Source organism: Artemia franciscana, chromosome 13, assembly GCF_032884065.1.
Source record: "Artemia franciscana chromosome 13, ASM3288406v1, whole genome shotgun sequence".
NCBI lineage: Eukaryota > Metazoa > Arthropoda > Branchiopoda > Anostraca > Artemiidae > Artemia > Artemia franciscana.
In genome coordinates, this window is record NC_088875.1 from 10,106,769 (window position 1) to 10,123,418 (window position 16,650).

The 16,650-nt window shown below is 35.2% G+C and overlaps 2 protein-coding genes and 1 long non-coding RNA gene across 4 annotated transcripts in view; 2 read left to right on the forward strand and 1 right to left on the reverse strand.

Annotated features, from left to right (window-relative positions):
• Positions 1-1,188, forward strand: part of LOC136034492 (four and a half LIM domains protein 5-like) — a 48,527-nt gene extending 47,339 nt beyond the window's left edge. For both annotated transcript variants that reach the window (XM_065715708.1, XM_065715707.1), the window contains exon 5: positions 925-1,188. In XM_065715708.1, the coding sequence (XP_065571780.1) occupies positions 925-1,058 (134 nt within the window). In that variant the 3' untranslated portion in view covers positions 1,059-1,188. The remainder of the gene's footprint in view (positions 1-924) is intronic.
• LOC136034495 (uncharacterized) overlaps positions 1-16,650 on the reverse strand; it is a 71,593-nt gene that overhangs the window by 9,413 nt on the left and 45,530 nt on the right. The window contains exons 2-3 of the long non-coding RNA XR_010619191.1: positions 7,755-7,810; positions 623-722 (exon numbers count right to left, since the gene is read on the reverse strand). This is a non-coding gene — a long non-coding RNA (uncharacterized LOC136034495). The remainder of the gene's footprint in view (positions 1-622; positions 723-7,754; positions 7,811-16,650) is intronic.
• The window catches only part of LOC136034493 (ragulator complex protein LAMTOR5 homolog), a 34,120-nt gene continuing 31,186 nt past the window's right edge, over positions 13,717-16,650 (forward strand). Inside the window, exon 1 of the mRNA XM_065715709.1 lies at positions 13,717-13,780. Coding sequence (XP_065571781.1) covers positions 13,746-13,780 — 35 coding nt within the window. The 5' untranslated portion in view covers positions 13,717-13,745. The remainder of the gene's footprint in view (positions 13,781-16,650) is intronic.

The following is a 16,650-nucleotide window of genomic DNA, read 5'->3' on the forward strand; positions in this document are numbered from 1 at the left end:
ATCATTCACCAGGTTTCCGTTGGAGAACTTTTATTTTAATTAATAAATGCCCTCTTCATCTAGGCTATGTACGTCCCGAACCACAACCTATCAGAAAAAACAAATTTGGAAGTTTATCCTTTACTCCATATCTTACTACTAAATTAATCAGTTAAAACTCACAACCATGAATAGCCTCCTAAACTTACTCAACAAAAATTCTTTTCTTCGAACAAATAAAAGTTCAAATGGGGAAAAGTCATTTATTCTTTTCTTCGTTTTTTTTTACTCGGGCATTTTGGGGTAACAAATGGATTTACCCTGTAAATTGTGTGTTACGTTATCAATGTCTCTGTTATCAATTTGGTTACCTGTTGAAGTCAATGCCCTCATTTATCAACTGATAATGGAGGGCTTTTTACTGCTTACTTTATTTATTCAATTCTTCATGTGTTCCAATATTTTTACAACTAGTGGACTGCAAAAGTTAAAAATAATTTAAAGAAAACAAAGGCCAAAACAAACCCCCTTTCAGACTAAAAATCTCTATAGTTTTTTCCCCAGTGAGAATGGAATGGGCAGAGATAAATAAAAAAAGAAATATATTTTGCCAATTTCAGATTTTGTACATGCTTTAGCCTACCTAAGGTGAATGCTAGAAAAGCCCACTCGTCTTGGCTGTGGGCTACCTTTGCTTTAAATAGCCAAACATTTCTGGATCCATCATCAATCTGAATTTCAGCCTGAAAAAAAAAGATTTTCAGCTTATCGATATATTAGTCATAATCAATACTTTAGGCTAAAGGAGTTAGACATTTGAAGTCGACTTGGAGCTTAGTAAAACCATTCGGTGTTAGGAGTTTGATTACTATAGGACAACTTGGTAGCCAATTGATTTATTGAATGTTAATATTTTTGAAAAGAATTACAAATAAATTTTTTCAGGTGATGTAATTGTGTTTGAGGATAAGCACTGGCATAAGGACTGCTTCGTCTGTCACACTTGCAACTCAAGTTTAGCTGGGAATAAGTTCCTAAAGAGTGGAGAACATTTGAAATGTGAAAAATGCGCACGTTAACCTACTATTTTTCTTCAGTTTTTATAAATAATTCAATGTTATTGTCCTTTATTTTGTTTCATTTTACCTTTAAGTCTTTAACTGTTTGTGGTATTATTTCCTCTAATAAAATTAACTCGTTATGTTGAAAGTATTTGTGAACATTGATAAGAACAAGAAAAAAAATAGATCTACAGTGCCACATTTACTCAACCTAAAATTTAAAAACGGGTTTTTTCTCTTGCTTTTACTACCAGTTCCTAATTTTTCAGTAACTGACGCAAGCATAATAGTAGATCGATTCCATAATTAACTTCTTCACAGTAAAATTATGACAACATATCTTGATCTATCTTTGTTTGTGTAGTTACACGGTTCCTGTCGCGTTGTAGACAATTTGTAGAACGTTTTTCATAAGGAAAAAAAAATGAATTTCTAACTCTGGTGTCCCCAAGCACTGGAATAGGAACAACTTTTTAAGAAATTTATATGTTTAAAAAGGCCTGTCAAATATTAAATATTCACGACAATGTAGAAAATGACAAATAAGTTCTCGGGATCTAGGTAAATTGGAAGCCACAGAAGCCAGCGAATTATCAGAGTGATCTTTCTTACATTTTTCTTGAGGTACTACTCAGTGTTTTTCAGGTGCTACATTGTAATGTTCCACTTAGCGGGCGGAGAGTTCAAAAATAAAGAACGTGCATTAAAAATCAGCAGAATAATAAGTGAAAGAAAATATATTCTTATATAACTCTAGAAAATATAAATTTTATGGTTACTGCAGCAAAAGCATAAATCGGCGGTAACCTGGGTAAAAGTAATAAAACTGACCGACTGATTATAACAAGCGAATAAGTGATTTTAAGCCCAAAATTGCAAGAATTTGTAAATAGGAATTGAAAAAAAAATATTTCCCATTGAACAGTTAAAAATCTTAGCTACATATTAATATATTTAATATTATAGCTCTTCACGATTAAACACTTCAAATTATTAGCAAATTGACTTATCTACTGGAGGATATTTTTAAGACGACCAATTAGCCTATCCGATCTTATTGTATTTATCCCTTTGGTTGACTTTTGATATATCAATAGCATCTTTTCGTTCTTCTGAATTGAAAACATCATCTTTCTCACTTAATTTTGACATAATCTAACTAGCCTATATTTTTTTCAATTGCAAACAGCTGTACAGCCTGATCATATTTGATATGCATGACTATATGATGCATTTAAATTGGGCTGTGCAATCGCTCAGATCAGTTTTTAGAGTAATCACTAAGTTTCAGCTTGTCTCTGTTCCTGATTCAGTGTTGCAATAAAGACGAGAATTAATTGACGGGAAAGATCTTGATAGCTGTATAACAACCAAAATAAACATCGTAGAGAACTCCCCTTTTCTGAAACTAATAGACCTAAAATACAGCTAGGGGGCAAAATTGTTTTCATTTTATGATTTTTGTACTTACAATTTTTATTATAATTTTATATGTAATTATATATAATTTTACATACAATTTATAATTTTATCTATATATATATATAAATAAGTTGTCTGTGTGTCGAGTGACGTCATGTCATCAGGTCGTCATGGTGACGTCATGTCATCAGGTCGTCATGTCGTCATTATGACGATGACGTCCAAAAAACTTGCTGTGATAGAGAAAGTAAGAAAAGAAAGCGTGCCGAGGAATCACAAGAGCAACGCAAAACCAGACTTGCTGCTAAACGAGAAAGTGAAAAAAGAAGGCGTGCCGAGGAATCACAAGAACAGCAAGAAAACAGGCTTGCGGCTGATAGAGAAAGTAAGAACAGAAAGCGTGCCGAGGAATCACAAGAGCAACAAGAAACCAGACTTGCTGCTAAAAGAGAAAGTGATAAAAGAATGCGTGCCTTGGAATCACAAGAACAGCAAGAAAACAGGCTTGCGGCTGATAGAGAAAGTAAGAAAAGAAAGCGTGCTGAGGAATCACAAGAGCAACCTGAAAATTATCGCCTGGCATTAAGGTACAGCCCAGTGGATGATTATAGCTAGAGTAGATGTGTTCAAATCGGGACTATGTCTAAAATTTGTCCCTATTGCAAGGCCTTGAAATTCAATGGTGAAACAATGGGAATGTGTTGCGCCTCAGGAAAAGTCAAACTTCCTCTATTGGCTGCACCACCAGAGCCATTGAAGACTTTGCTTACTGGAACTACGTCAGAATCTAAGCGTTTTTTTTTATCACAGATCAGAAAATATAACTCATGTTTCCAAATGACGTCGTTTGGTGCCCAAATCGAAAATCCAGATCAATTTATGCCTACTTTCAAAGTAAAAGGGCAAATTTATCATAGAGCAGGGTCCCTTCTACCACTTTCAGGCGATAATCATAAATTTTTACAATTGTACTTCATCAGTGGTAGAAATTCTGAATTGAATGCACGTTGCGAAATTTCTCCCAACGTTGAAAGGACAATCGTTTCCCAATTGCAAAACCTTTGTTTGGGTCAGTGCGATGCTGGATGTAATCAGTGGAATGGCAAAAACGAGGTTTGCCACACGCACATATACTAATCTGGCTACACTATAAAATTACTTCTAACGAAATTGATGATGTGATTTCCGCTGAAATACCTGATGAAAATGTCGATAAGGGGTTATATGATATTGTTGTAAAAAATATGATACATGGACCTTGCGGTGCACTGAACGAAAATTCACCATGCATGGCCAAAGGAAGGTGCACAAAGCAATATCCTCGACTTTTAGTATCCAACACAATTACTGGCAATGATGGTTACCCAACAATATAGAAGAAGATCTACTGAAGATGGCGGTAAAACAGCAATAATAAAGAAGCGTAACGGTACCACCATCGAAGTAGATAACCAGTGGGTTGTTCCATATTCCCCATTATTATCAAAAACATTTAATGCACACATAAACTTTGAATACTGTAACTCCGTAAAGGCAATCAAATACATATGTAAATACGTCAACAAAGGCAGTGACATGGCAGTTTTTGGCTTGCAGTCCGAAATCAAAGATATCGACGAAATCGTACAATATCAGGCTGGAAGATACATAAGCAGTAATGAAGCTGTTTGGCGAATTCTTTCATTTCCGATACATGAACGTAGTCCAGCTGTTGTTCACTTAGCGGTACATTTACAGAATGGTCAACGTGTTTATTTTTCGGAATCCAACGTGCAACAAAGAGCCCTGAATCCACCGGATACAAAGTTAACTGCTTTCTTTTCGCTATGCAAAAATGATTCTTTTGCAAAAAAAACTGCTTTATACTGAAGTGCCTTCGTATTACACGTGGAATACTAAAAATACAGTATTTGAACGTCGAAAACAGGGTAAGTCAGTCGACGGCCAACCTACCATCTTCAAAGATACCACGATAGGAAGACTCTATACTGTTCACCCCAATAAACATGAATGCTTCTTTCTACGCCTGCTTTTGATGAATGTACCCGGTCCGACGTCCTTTGAGTATTTGAGAACTGTAAACGGTGCTATACATGACACTTACCGTAGAGCATGCCAAACTCTGAATTTATTGGAGAATGACCAACACTGGGATAACTGCATCAATGACGCGTGCGAAACGTCAACTCCAAGTCAAATTCGTGCATTGTTTGGCATCATACTAACAACTTGCTCTCCATCAGCTCCTACAGAGTTATGGCAAAAATATAAATCAAAAATGTCCGAAGATATACTCCATCGAAAACGGTTAGAGACGTCAGATATGACTTTTGATTTTACATCAGAAATTTATAATTACACTTGAGTTATTATAGAAGATTTGTGCGTATGTATGGCAAACAAACCTCTTCAAGATTTGAGAATGCCTTCACCTAATCGTACCGCTGCTGTTTCGACATGTGTAGAATTGGATCGTGAACAAAGTTACAGCACGAGTGATCTATTGTCGTATGTACAAAATAACATTTCCAAGTTAACGTCGGAACAAAAAGACATTTATGATACGATAATGCATTGTGTCGATAACAACGTTGGAGAAATTTTCTTTTTGGATGTGCCAGGAGGTACTGGTAAAACGTTTGTGATAAAACTGATTCTGGCATCAATTCGATCAAAAAATGATATAGCGTTGGCAATTGCGTCGTCCGGAATAGCCGCAACGTTGCTGCCTAGTGGAAGAACTGCTCATTCCGCTTTGATATTGCCTCTGAATTTGCATTCTACAGAAACTCCCACGTGCAATATTTCCAAATCATCTGGGATGGGTAAAGTATTGCAGCAATGCAAACTTATTATTTGTGACGAGTGCACAATGGCACACAAAAAATCGCTCGAGGCTCTGGATCAATATTTGAAAGATTTACGGGGGAATTCAAAACCCTTTGGCAGCACATTAATATTGCTTGCGGGAGATTTCAGGCAAACATTACCTATAATACCTGGATGAACCCCTGCAGACGAAATGAATGCTTGCCTGAAAAATTCTATTTTATGGGCACACATAAAAACATTAAAATTAACTACAAATATGCGTGTCCGATTGCAAAACGATTACTCTGGTCAAACATTTTCAGATCAATTGCTGGCAATTGGAAACGGAAAGCTCCCAGTAGACTCAATTTCAGGACGTATACAACTACCTGCTGAATTCTGTAATTTAGTGACGTCCAAAAATGAATTGATTGAAAAAGTATTTCCAAATATTCTAAACAATTATAAAAATAATAAATGGCTAAGTGAAAGAGCGATTCTTGCACCCAAAAATATAGACGTCCACGAAATCAACAATATTGTTTTGACCAAGATTCGAGACCAGGCAGTCCTTTACAAGTCAGTCGACACAGTTTTGGAACCAAATGAGGCGGTTAATTATCCATCTGAATTTTTAAATTCCGTGGATCTTTCAGGGTTTCCACCACACGTGCTACAACTAAAAATAGGCGTACCAATAATACTGTTAAGAAATATCAACCCACCAAAGCTTTGCAATGGCACGCGACTCGCCATAAAAAAAAACAATGGAAAACGTAATAGGGGCCACAATCTTGACAGGGCCTTTTGAGGGTGAGGCTGTTCTCACAAGGCTTTGTATAAGTACATAAGGCTTTGTATATGCACAGACAATGGGAAAGCCAAGAATGTTGTATATTCGCAAGTTTTACATAGTTCAAAACACATATATAAATCCATCTATATTCATAGGTGGTACACAGGGACACAACTACAATGGCGCGTAACTAATGTGGCGCGTAACGACTTACGCGCGCGGGGGGGCTTGGGGGGCGCGAAGCATCCCCACCAACTAGTTGTTGGGGTGGCCCGAAGTGCCACCCCAACAACTAGTATAATATAATTATATAATTGTATTATATCTATATATATAAAAATAAGTTGTCTGTGTGTGTGTGTGTGTTTGTCGAGTGACGTCATGTTTGTGTGTCGACTGACGTCATGTTTGTCAACTGACGTCATTTTAAGGATTGAGCTCTATGCGTCATGAAGTTGTTTGTCGACTGACGTCATGTTTGTCAACTGATGAAATTATATACCGGGACACCGGGACACAAATGACGACCGGGACACAGGGAATATAAATGACGACCGGGAACCTCAAAGAGAAATTACAGACTGGGACAACCGGACACAAATCACGACTGGGACACAGGGAAAATAAATGACGACCGGGACACAGGGACACAACTACAACGGGGACGCCAGGGGCACAGGTGGGATATATAAATGACGACCGGGACACAGGGATTGTTCGAAATTTGTTCTAACGCTCAACACTAGTTTTGTGCCAAAATTTAAATGTAAATGTTACGGTTAGTATGACGATTTTGTTCTTAGACGTCAAGAAGTTAGATATTCTAACGTGTACCTGTTATTTGATAGTGATCATGTATTTGATAGTGATAGGAAGTTTTTTTTTATTTAATTGAGATTTTATATCAGGAATGAAAGGTTAGAAAAGTTATAATAGTGAAAGGAAATGTAGCATACCTATATGAGAAATGCAGAAGAACTTAAAAACATTTATTAGAAAAGGATTCTGCATATGTTTAAATATTATAGAGTCTATTTGTACATAAAAAAACAGTTTTTTTGGTGCTATCGTGATTCCAAAAAGGTACTATCCGTGACATATTTTTTCTGCTTTACAACACAGACGTCGTATATACAAATTTAGAATTTCAATAATAAGTACTTACTCTTCTTTACAGTTGGTTTGCCAATATAAGCAAATGGTTTGTTAATCGTTGGGAAATACGAAGGTAAAGAGGACTTTTATGAAAATAGTCCCCAAAATGTTAAGACATCCGCTAACATATAATATTTTTCATATGATTTATCCTTTTTGGAGTCGAGTCTCGCTCCTAAAATTAAAACTCCCTCCAAGTTATGATTTTGCTTAGATACATGGTCGTAGGTCTAGAACTTTCTATTGACATCAAAATAATTTTAAAGCTTGACTATAATACATATGGAAACACCGATTTAGTGATGAAGATATTACCACTACACTTAATAAAAGTATTGCCCGGACTTCGTTGATTCATCGTAAAAAGGATACTTTCAGAACCAAACAAAAGAAAATAAATTACAGAAAATCCAGTTCGAATGTGCCCTTTTTTGAACCCTAAAGGTCGAAGCTACAACCAAACTTTCATAAGAAAAATGCTAATTGAAATGAAAGTAAACAGAAAAAAATGCAATAAGGATCACACTTACATCATTCAACTGATCGTATCCTGTTCCATAGAAAGGTGGCAAATTAGACGTTGCCGCTGCAAAACAATTTGATTAGACGAGTTGATAAACCAACAACATAGAACTTTAATAGAGTGGGCGAAAAGTTTTCTTTTTTGCCCAAAATGTAACATTTTCAGGAAAAGATGCCTTTTTCTAACACATGAGTTCCACGGTGTTGGTCAAAGGCAAGCAGCGTGGAAAAACACCAAGCATATTACATTTGGTAACCATGCTTAAGATTGATTTTTTCTTTGATTGCCACCGAAAAGTGAATGACAATATTTCCCGTTTTATTTTCTTAAAATTGTTTTGGCTAGTAAATTTTAGTAATTTTGTATGGTGCGTAAATTCAAGCAAATAAGTGATCGAGAAAGCTAATTATTGAAAGCAAAGGGAAATTCTTAGCAGAATTTCAGCGACAGACAACGGAAACAAAATAAAAGAAATAGAAACCATAATAAACTGAAAGTTGGTAAAACAAATTTGGCACATACTGGGCTTATGAGATTTGTATGTGTTGATTTGCATGAAGTAGTACTACTGAATGATTTAGAATTAGAGCAGTAAGTCACCACAAGAAGGCAGCCAATTAATTGCTTTCTCATGGATCCTTTATTAGGATGACACAAGATTGATCCTTACTGATAGCTTTTATGTTTTTTTATTATTGTTGGTAATATTCTTGCGAAATTCAGTTACAACTTCGATATTTATTGGTCAACATATCGTTAATTCTAACTACACCTTTGTAAAGCAAGTTGTTTTTCTTTGTAAGAAACTTCGCTTTCCTCAATCTGTCAAGTATGTTACTGTAATTTTGTGGTCCATTTAGTTTTGTAGCAACAAATCCTTTGCTAAATCAATTTTTTCTCATGTTTCCTAGTCAAGTCTTGAAACTGTTTTGACACGAATAAAAATACAGCTAGGCATGTACGCAAACAAATAGCGTAGAGGGTTGTTTGGAAGTGATACAGAATATAGAAAAACAAGCAAATTATACGAATAATAGACATTGGACAAAGACTATAGAAACTACGACACTTTTGAGGCCAATTACTAGAATTTCTTTCTTTTGTATGTGCCAGTGATTAAAGCCATTACTTTGATTATTGATAGAACAGGTATAGAAGAAAGTAAAAGATTATTGCCAAAATTCTGCTTTTTTGTAAATATCATAAGTTATTGTAAGATACACCTTGGGATTCATCATTATTACTTATGTCATTTTATCGACATAAAAACTTTTAACTGGGTTACTCCTCCTTGAACATTGTCAGGTACACCAATTACTGGTGGGTGAGAAAAGAGAGGGTTGCTAGTTCCCCGAAGATTACTTAGCATATTTGTTCATGTTCAGCTTCATTAAATATCAAAAGATTCTTGCGTTCCCTGCATTTTTTAAAAGTTAGCCTTATTGACACTTTTTTCTGTGAGCATGCTTCTTGGTGAAGCACCTTAATTAATATTTTACTGTTTCTTTTTTTAATATCTAACGATTTTTTTAAGACAACCCTCGGTTTGCTCCCATTAAGCATAATTGGAAATATTGCTTACGGGTGTCTCATTTGGCATTTGCCAAAAAAAAACTAACTAGAGAGAAACGAATATGTCAAGAAAACAATTCTTACTGCACAATATGCAGAATGATCATAGTTAACACATTGTGCATACAAACCCGCTATACTTTACCCCCAACACAACCAATGTGAAAATATATAACCGAACTTGCACATTTTCAATCTATTCTGCCGCCCGTAATTTATTTTTTCCGTTTTGTTTCGTCACATATGCATGAGTTGAAACAAATGAGAAAGGTAAGAAATATATAATTTGGGCTATATATTTACGCATCAGGAGGGAAGGGGGTTAAAGTATAGCGGGGCTTCATGTAAATATTATTACTATGAATACTGTGCATATTTTGAAGATTTTATTTATTAAGATAGGAAATTTATAATTTGGGCTATATATTTGTATATTAGGGGGGGGGGGGACAAAATACATGAAGGCAGCACACAAAATATGTTAAGTATAATTATTCTTCATGTTACGAAGTAAAATTTGTTTTCTCAACGTGTGTTTCCTTATCTTTCGTTAGCTCTCTACGCAAATGCCTCTAATTTAATACTAATTCCCCATTAGGGAAAGACCGCTGGCAGCAGGGCTTCCACTTCCAAATTGTCAAAAACATAATTATTATAGCCAAAAAACATGAGAAAACATGAGAACGTTGAAATTTGAAAAACATGAGATTTCGCATGAGAATTTTCTTTTGTTTATATTTTGAATTCAGTAGTCCAAATTTGGCAGCAGATCACTATAGCACTCATTTCTATTTAAACTCAGCTTTCAACTAATTGGCACGTATTCTGCGCTCCTAGTAGTGTCTGGTTTTTACTCACTGGGGTTTGGTGCTGGTTTGGTGTTGCACCTACAAGGGAGATTCTTGGTCCCATCTATTTACCACATCCCACTTACTTCTTACTAGAACCTGACTCCCGAACAAGTTTTGGGGAGTCTACAATGATGAGGAAGAACTAGCCACTGAGCCCAAAAATGGGTTAAAGAAGTCACCAGCGAAAAAAAAAACATATATAGGAAAAAAACAGAGTATCATCAGTTAGTTCGCTCGTTACTAAGGAACACAGCTAATATCAACTTCCAACAAAGATAATAAAAATAAATCATCCGACTAAGGTTTCATAATAGGCATCCCTCTACATTCTTCAGAAGTTGCGCTGGCTTTTACCATTTTAAGTCTCTTCCGCAAATGAGGATTATCCACCAATGATGGTCCAACCCTCTTGAAGCCACTCTGAGATTGCAGACATGCACCTAAAGATTCAGATGACAGAGAGTTTCTATTGTCTGTCTTGATGTTTTTTAGAGAGCTGAACAGCTTTCCACCGAAACATTTGAAAACGGAAGCGAAAGAAGATACATCACTACCTTCTGAAGGTTCTTAAATCTCAGTGACCCACAAGGCGTTTTCATTGACAAAATTTTCCGCCAGAAAAGCAAAGGACTTTCTAGTAGCTTAAACGGAATTTCTAGTGTACTGATGTTCTTCCACTCACTCTCTATTCTCTTCTTGTCCCAGTCTGGACTGCTGTAAAAGTGGAAGAACGGTAGTAGCGTAGGTGGTTCCATGTTTGCAGCCTTACATGGTTCAAGCATGACCAGGTGCTTAAATATAGGTGCTGAAAAATCGAATCTAATCTGCATTTGATTAATAAACTCCTGGTAGAAATCCCTTGCTGTTCTGAGAACTATTTGGACATTAGCGTCCTCGTATGTGAGGTTCCTTTCTTCTACATACTCTCGAAGAATTGTAGCTGCCTCAAAGCCAATATAGATATCCTTAATTGGCAAGTATCCAATTTCAGTGCTTACATCCAAACACATTATATCAGATCCCTTGATATGATTGAATAACATGAAAGAAGAAGCGACAGTACGAAGCAACCCTTCCGTTTCCATTTTGAGTTTGAATATAAGAGGCTCTTTGGTCTGGAAGGTCTTATTATATTTTGTTGTGATTTTTGGAAGATACGGAAGATAGATAATATTTGAGGGCTTATCAGTAGTCTCGCGTTGTGACATATCTTCGATTTTACGGGAATGTCTTTTTTGTCTACGGCTAATTATATTATTGACAAAAGGAATGGGGTATCCATTACCACAAAGAATATATCTGATAAAATTTATTTTTGCATTTATATATGAATCGGAGCAAATTTTCAGGACACGATCAATGAGAGAGGTTACAACTGCTCTTTTAACTTGTGGGGGGTGATTTGAATTAAAATGAAGATATCTATTGTTTTGTTTTGGCTTTCGATAGATAGTAAAATCCAGTTTATCAGTATCACGAATAATTAGCAAATCTAAAAACGGTAGTTTATTTTCGATTTTCAATTTCAACTTCTAAAACTTAATTAATTCACTTAATTAATTTCCACTGTCTTCAAAAACATTTTCCTATTGCTTTTACTTTGTGTTCGTTTGTTATGGAAAGGCAGTGTGGTCTTCGTCGCTATTTTTTATTTTAAACATTATATACAAGGATTATCCTTATTTGTTTGTAACATCTTATCTCATTTGTAGGAATTTACTTACAATTATAATATCTGAATTAATTTTTACCGTCAAATCCAGTGGGACGGCAGAATTCGCACGATTTCAGATTTCAAATGTAGTTGATGAAACTGCACAGTTTTTGTCAATTGACCTTGCATCTTCGGCTTGACCCTTTTTATATTGTGAGTGTTGTACTGAAGTTGAAATAAAAATCTTGAATTTTGAACAGTGTACCCTGCTTGCCAGTGTTGCCGCACCATTTGCCAACTTAAGCCCGCTTATGCGGTAATCTTTTAGTCAGCCGGGATTTCAGAGCAGTGCTTCCACTTTTTTTTCTGAAAATCAGTGACGGCTCCAAAAAGCTCAGGAGATTATCGGGAGGGTTTTTTTTAAGTCAGGGAAAAAATCAAGAGGTTTTAAACCGCTTTTTTGTCTTACATACCAGTTGTATAATACCATCAATACAACTTGTATTGGCGGTAAAAATGTCAGTAATAGACAGACAGAACAAAGTAGAATCGAAAATATGTTTCAGAGTCTTAAGTCCGGTCTTCACCTCCCGGAACTTCCGGAATCTGGGCTTCCAGATTATTCTTTGACGTCTTCTTCCTGTCATCTGGAATATGAACCGATCCGAAATTATATCAAAATAATCCGAAAAAGGGGGGGAAAAACTTTCATGTTTCCGGAATTTTGAAAAATTCTGGAAAAAGATGAGGGGGGGCTGTACCCCCCTTCACCCGTTCAAAATTCATGCATACCTCAATATTCCGGATTCTCCCTTCCTCCACTCCCCCCACGACTATCGGACCGAGTAAAGCTTTATTTACAAGTCAGTTTGATCGGGTTCTTGATGCATCGATCCCTCCATTCTAGCCGTTTTTCACGATTTCCGGTCTCCCCAAAACAGAACAAAATAGCACACTTAGAAAAGTAAAATAATACACTTTTAATACACTTTGAACACAGTAAAATAAAATTTAAACATATCGGCACTTTGAAAACAGATTTGCCCCTTTGAAAACAGATTTGGTCTGGCTGGCTTTGGCCCACATCTTAAAAGCCATCCTCTTATATTGTGAAGACCGGCACTCGAAATCGTTATTTTGATATAGACCAGGCTATTAGTCTGGCAAATACCGATCTATAAATACGGATCTACAAGATCCGTAAAAATAGTGTATTCGAATTTGTAATATAGAATTCTTGAACTGGCAACAGGTTAAAAACCGGTTTCAAGTTAAAACATGTTATTTTGGTAAAGAAACAGATAATAGAAGTATAAAACCCACCTACCCCCTAGGAGTGGTGAGTGGTCTACTTCTTGGGTTGCACAAGTGCAGGGATTTATAAATGTCCAGTTACAGTAAACTTAGTACCTACCCTAAAAAAATCCTTTCGCGTAAGGTAAAGAACGTCCTTATTGTACATAAATTATCCAGTGAACCTGATCTGACTAGACTGCCGACAAAGTCATTAATTAAGGTTCGCGGCAATGAAATTCCCTACGGGCAGTGAAGACATATTTTGCAGTTTGCCAGAAAATTACAAAATATCATAAACGTCAAATTGGACAGAGCTCAAATCAACAGAAAGTGGGAGATTATATCGAATGACGGAAAATATGAGAAAAAAAACCTGAATATCTCTAAAAACATGAGAAAAACATGAGAAAACCTCTAAAAACTTGAGAACATGAGACGAATTTTTTTCGCATTTGAAATCTTCCGAAAACATGAGATCTCATGGGAAAACATGAGAAGTGGAAGCCCTGGCTGGCAGGCTTGCATGTTTTTGCATAGTTGTTATAGCGCTGTCGACGTTTACTAAAAATATCCTAATATAGGTGCCTCTAATTTTGAAATAAATTTGAAAACTAAAAACGTGATAATGGAAGGGGCATTGATTGAACATGTTAATGAAGTGTATGTAAAAAAATACGTTGTGGTACTACAATTAGGTTCATTCTTAGGGCCCTTTTTCCTTCAAAATATATTTTGCTAAATGTGTGTAACTTCAAGGGACTGGTCAACCCCCCAAATTAGGGTAAAAGAAGGTGTTTCCTACTTTCAAGTCTGTAAGGAGGTTTTATTTTGGCCTAATGTAGGTAAAACAACACTTTGAAATTTAAAATTCTAGATAATATGCTTTTAATATCATATGCTTATTATGCTTCGATAATATGCTTAATAAGTAGTAGAGAGAGAAGAATAAAACTTTAGGAACAAATTCAGAGTTTAAGCCCAAGCTTATGAGAGGCTTGTGTGTAAATGTATGAGCAGTAAACTACATAAGTAGCCATCTCAAGAAAACAATTTTTACTTCATAATAAACAAAATGATCCTAGTTAATATATTTCCAGGAGGAGAACCTTTATCTTCATTTCTTTTATTGTAATTCCAGATTTACAATCAGATTTTACAGTATTTTTGTCTATTCTCCATGTTTTGAAAATTGTTTCATAAAACAAATACCCAAGAGTAATCTAGCTAATCTGACCTAACTGAAAATAACTTATCAATATCAATCAGTCAATTTATTTTTGACCCATCAATAAAACAAAGAAGGTTTTGTAGCCCTAGTGAAAGATTAAGTTAAAAAACAAAAAGAGAAAATAAACAGCAATAAAACGAGAGATTACAATCAACAAACACAAACATAACTACATACTATACAAAGAGGGAAGACTACTAGTGGTTGAGGTTTCTAGCAGAGGATTTGAAATTCTACTCTTTTATCAGTAAAATTTGCCTATTAATATCCTTTTGGTAGATGACGGTAAGGGTGCTGAACTTTCATATATAGATTATTTGAAAACATATAAATGCAGTCAAATCTGTTTATTTTCACAATTTTGTTAAAAAAAATTATACAACAGTGAAAAAAGTGATGATGAAGTTTCTCCTACTGAAAAACATAGGTTATTTGGCATATTATGAAGTAAAAATTGTTTTTTTAAATGTCTCCTTGTGTAGTGGACTGTTCTTTGATTTAAACCAAGGCTCTTTGCTATCTGTGAATGTAGTTTATTTGAGTTTGTATAGTATAACTTCCAGGAACCTAAAGTAAACTATTCCTAATTTTTTTGTGCTTAAATTATGGAAAAGTCTAGTTTAGACTGGCCAGGATTTATCAATAGGCCTGGGTCTAGGGACACATAATGCCAGGGTGCACAATAAATTATCACTCAGTGAGTTTTTTTGTAACAAAAACTGGACTGATTTGATTTATTGTCAAAGTGCCAGGTGTACTCTGCTGCTGTACTACCTTTTTATAGAAAAGTGATTTTAAGACAAGACAAGCATTCCACCACTTATAAACTCTCAGATGTCTCCCAAGAAAGGCAGCTGAGGGTTCAGTATCACCTCTTATCAGTATCTCTTTCATTATTTCTGGCTCATCATTTGCATTCTGTTCAGCACTTCTATTTTCCTCAAATTTTTGGGAAGATCCCAAAAATCTTGTAAAAATAGAGCAACAAAAATGCTTGAGCCTAGAAGTATATCCTAGTTGAGCCTAGAAATACTTTTTGGGAAAGTAGTTTACCTAGGCTAATAAAAGGTATAAGAAATGCATGTAGCTTATAGCATCAATTATCAGTAAATATAGAGCAGTTTACATTTATGACCTACAAATAAAGTGAACATACTGCTTGATGCTCTTTCTGAATATGTTAATTTCTATTGTTACAAATTCAATTTTAAGCCTAGAAAATGATAATTTTTAAAGAGCCATGATAAATTGTTTTTCTATAGGTATTTGGTATAGAAAGGGGTTAAAATATTGCTTTTAAATATACTATTTGATTGTAAATGAATTTTACTAAAGTTAAGGATTGAGTTGCCATGATTAAGTTGGATGAAAAAATTCAAAACAGTTCTGGCATGCTTTCTTCTTATTCTGTTAGGCCAGTTAAAGACTGCCTTTTTGACTAAATGCTGAAAAATATCAAAGCTGACAGAAGAAAAATGGCAAAAGTATCTTTGAATGATTTTTTTTTTCTAATTTAGTTTTTACAAATCAATGCTTGTGGATTATTTAATTTTAACAAAATGGTTTTATCCTTTTTTTATACCCAAAAACCAGAGAAAGAAGTTTCCATTTTCAAGGGTCCCAAAAGGGCTTAAAATCGAATTTATGACAAAAGCAATTGCTATATTCAGAAAGAGCTTAAAAAGGCATCAAAGTGGTGTGTTCACTTTATTTGTAGGTCAAAATGTGGACTGCTCCATGTTTACCCAATTATCCCCTTGGGAGTTATTTTGAAGCACATATATTCACTCCTCCTCCTTTGAAATTGGAATGTTTTAACCTAGAAACTTAATAGAACAAAAAAGTTACCTGTTTTGATGTAAATTGGAACCCAATTTGATACATGTTGAAATAGTTGGAGGAATACTTGTGGGGGTGTCCTGGTGCATTTCACATGCCTATTCATTTTACTTTATTTCTGTGTTTCTTCAACTTTTTTTTTAACGTGTAAATGCATAAAACCATAGGAATACTTGTGGGGGTGTCCTGGTGCATTTCACATGCCTATTCATTTTACTTTATTTCTGTGTTTCTTCAACTTTTTTTTTAATGTGTAAATGCATAAAACCATATTCAGATAGTAGAAGCAAAAAACTGAAAAAATTGCCTCAAGTGTAGGGATGAAATTGGATAATTATATGGAGTGTAATTGTAGGACCTGGGTCTCTATAATATAATGTGTGATATAGGTCTCTCTACAAATGCTATCTGGAATGGCCTACTTCCTCTCAGCTTTAAAGGTCCAGCCAAGATTTCTTTGTTG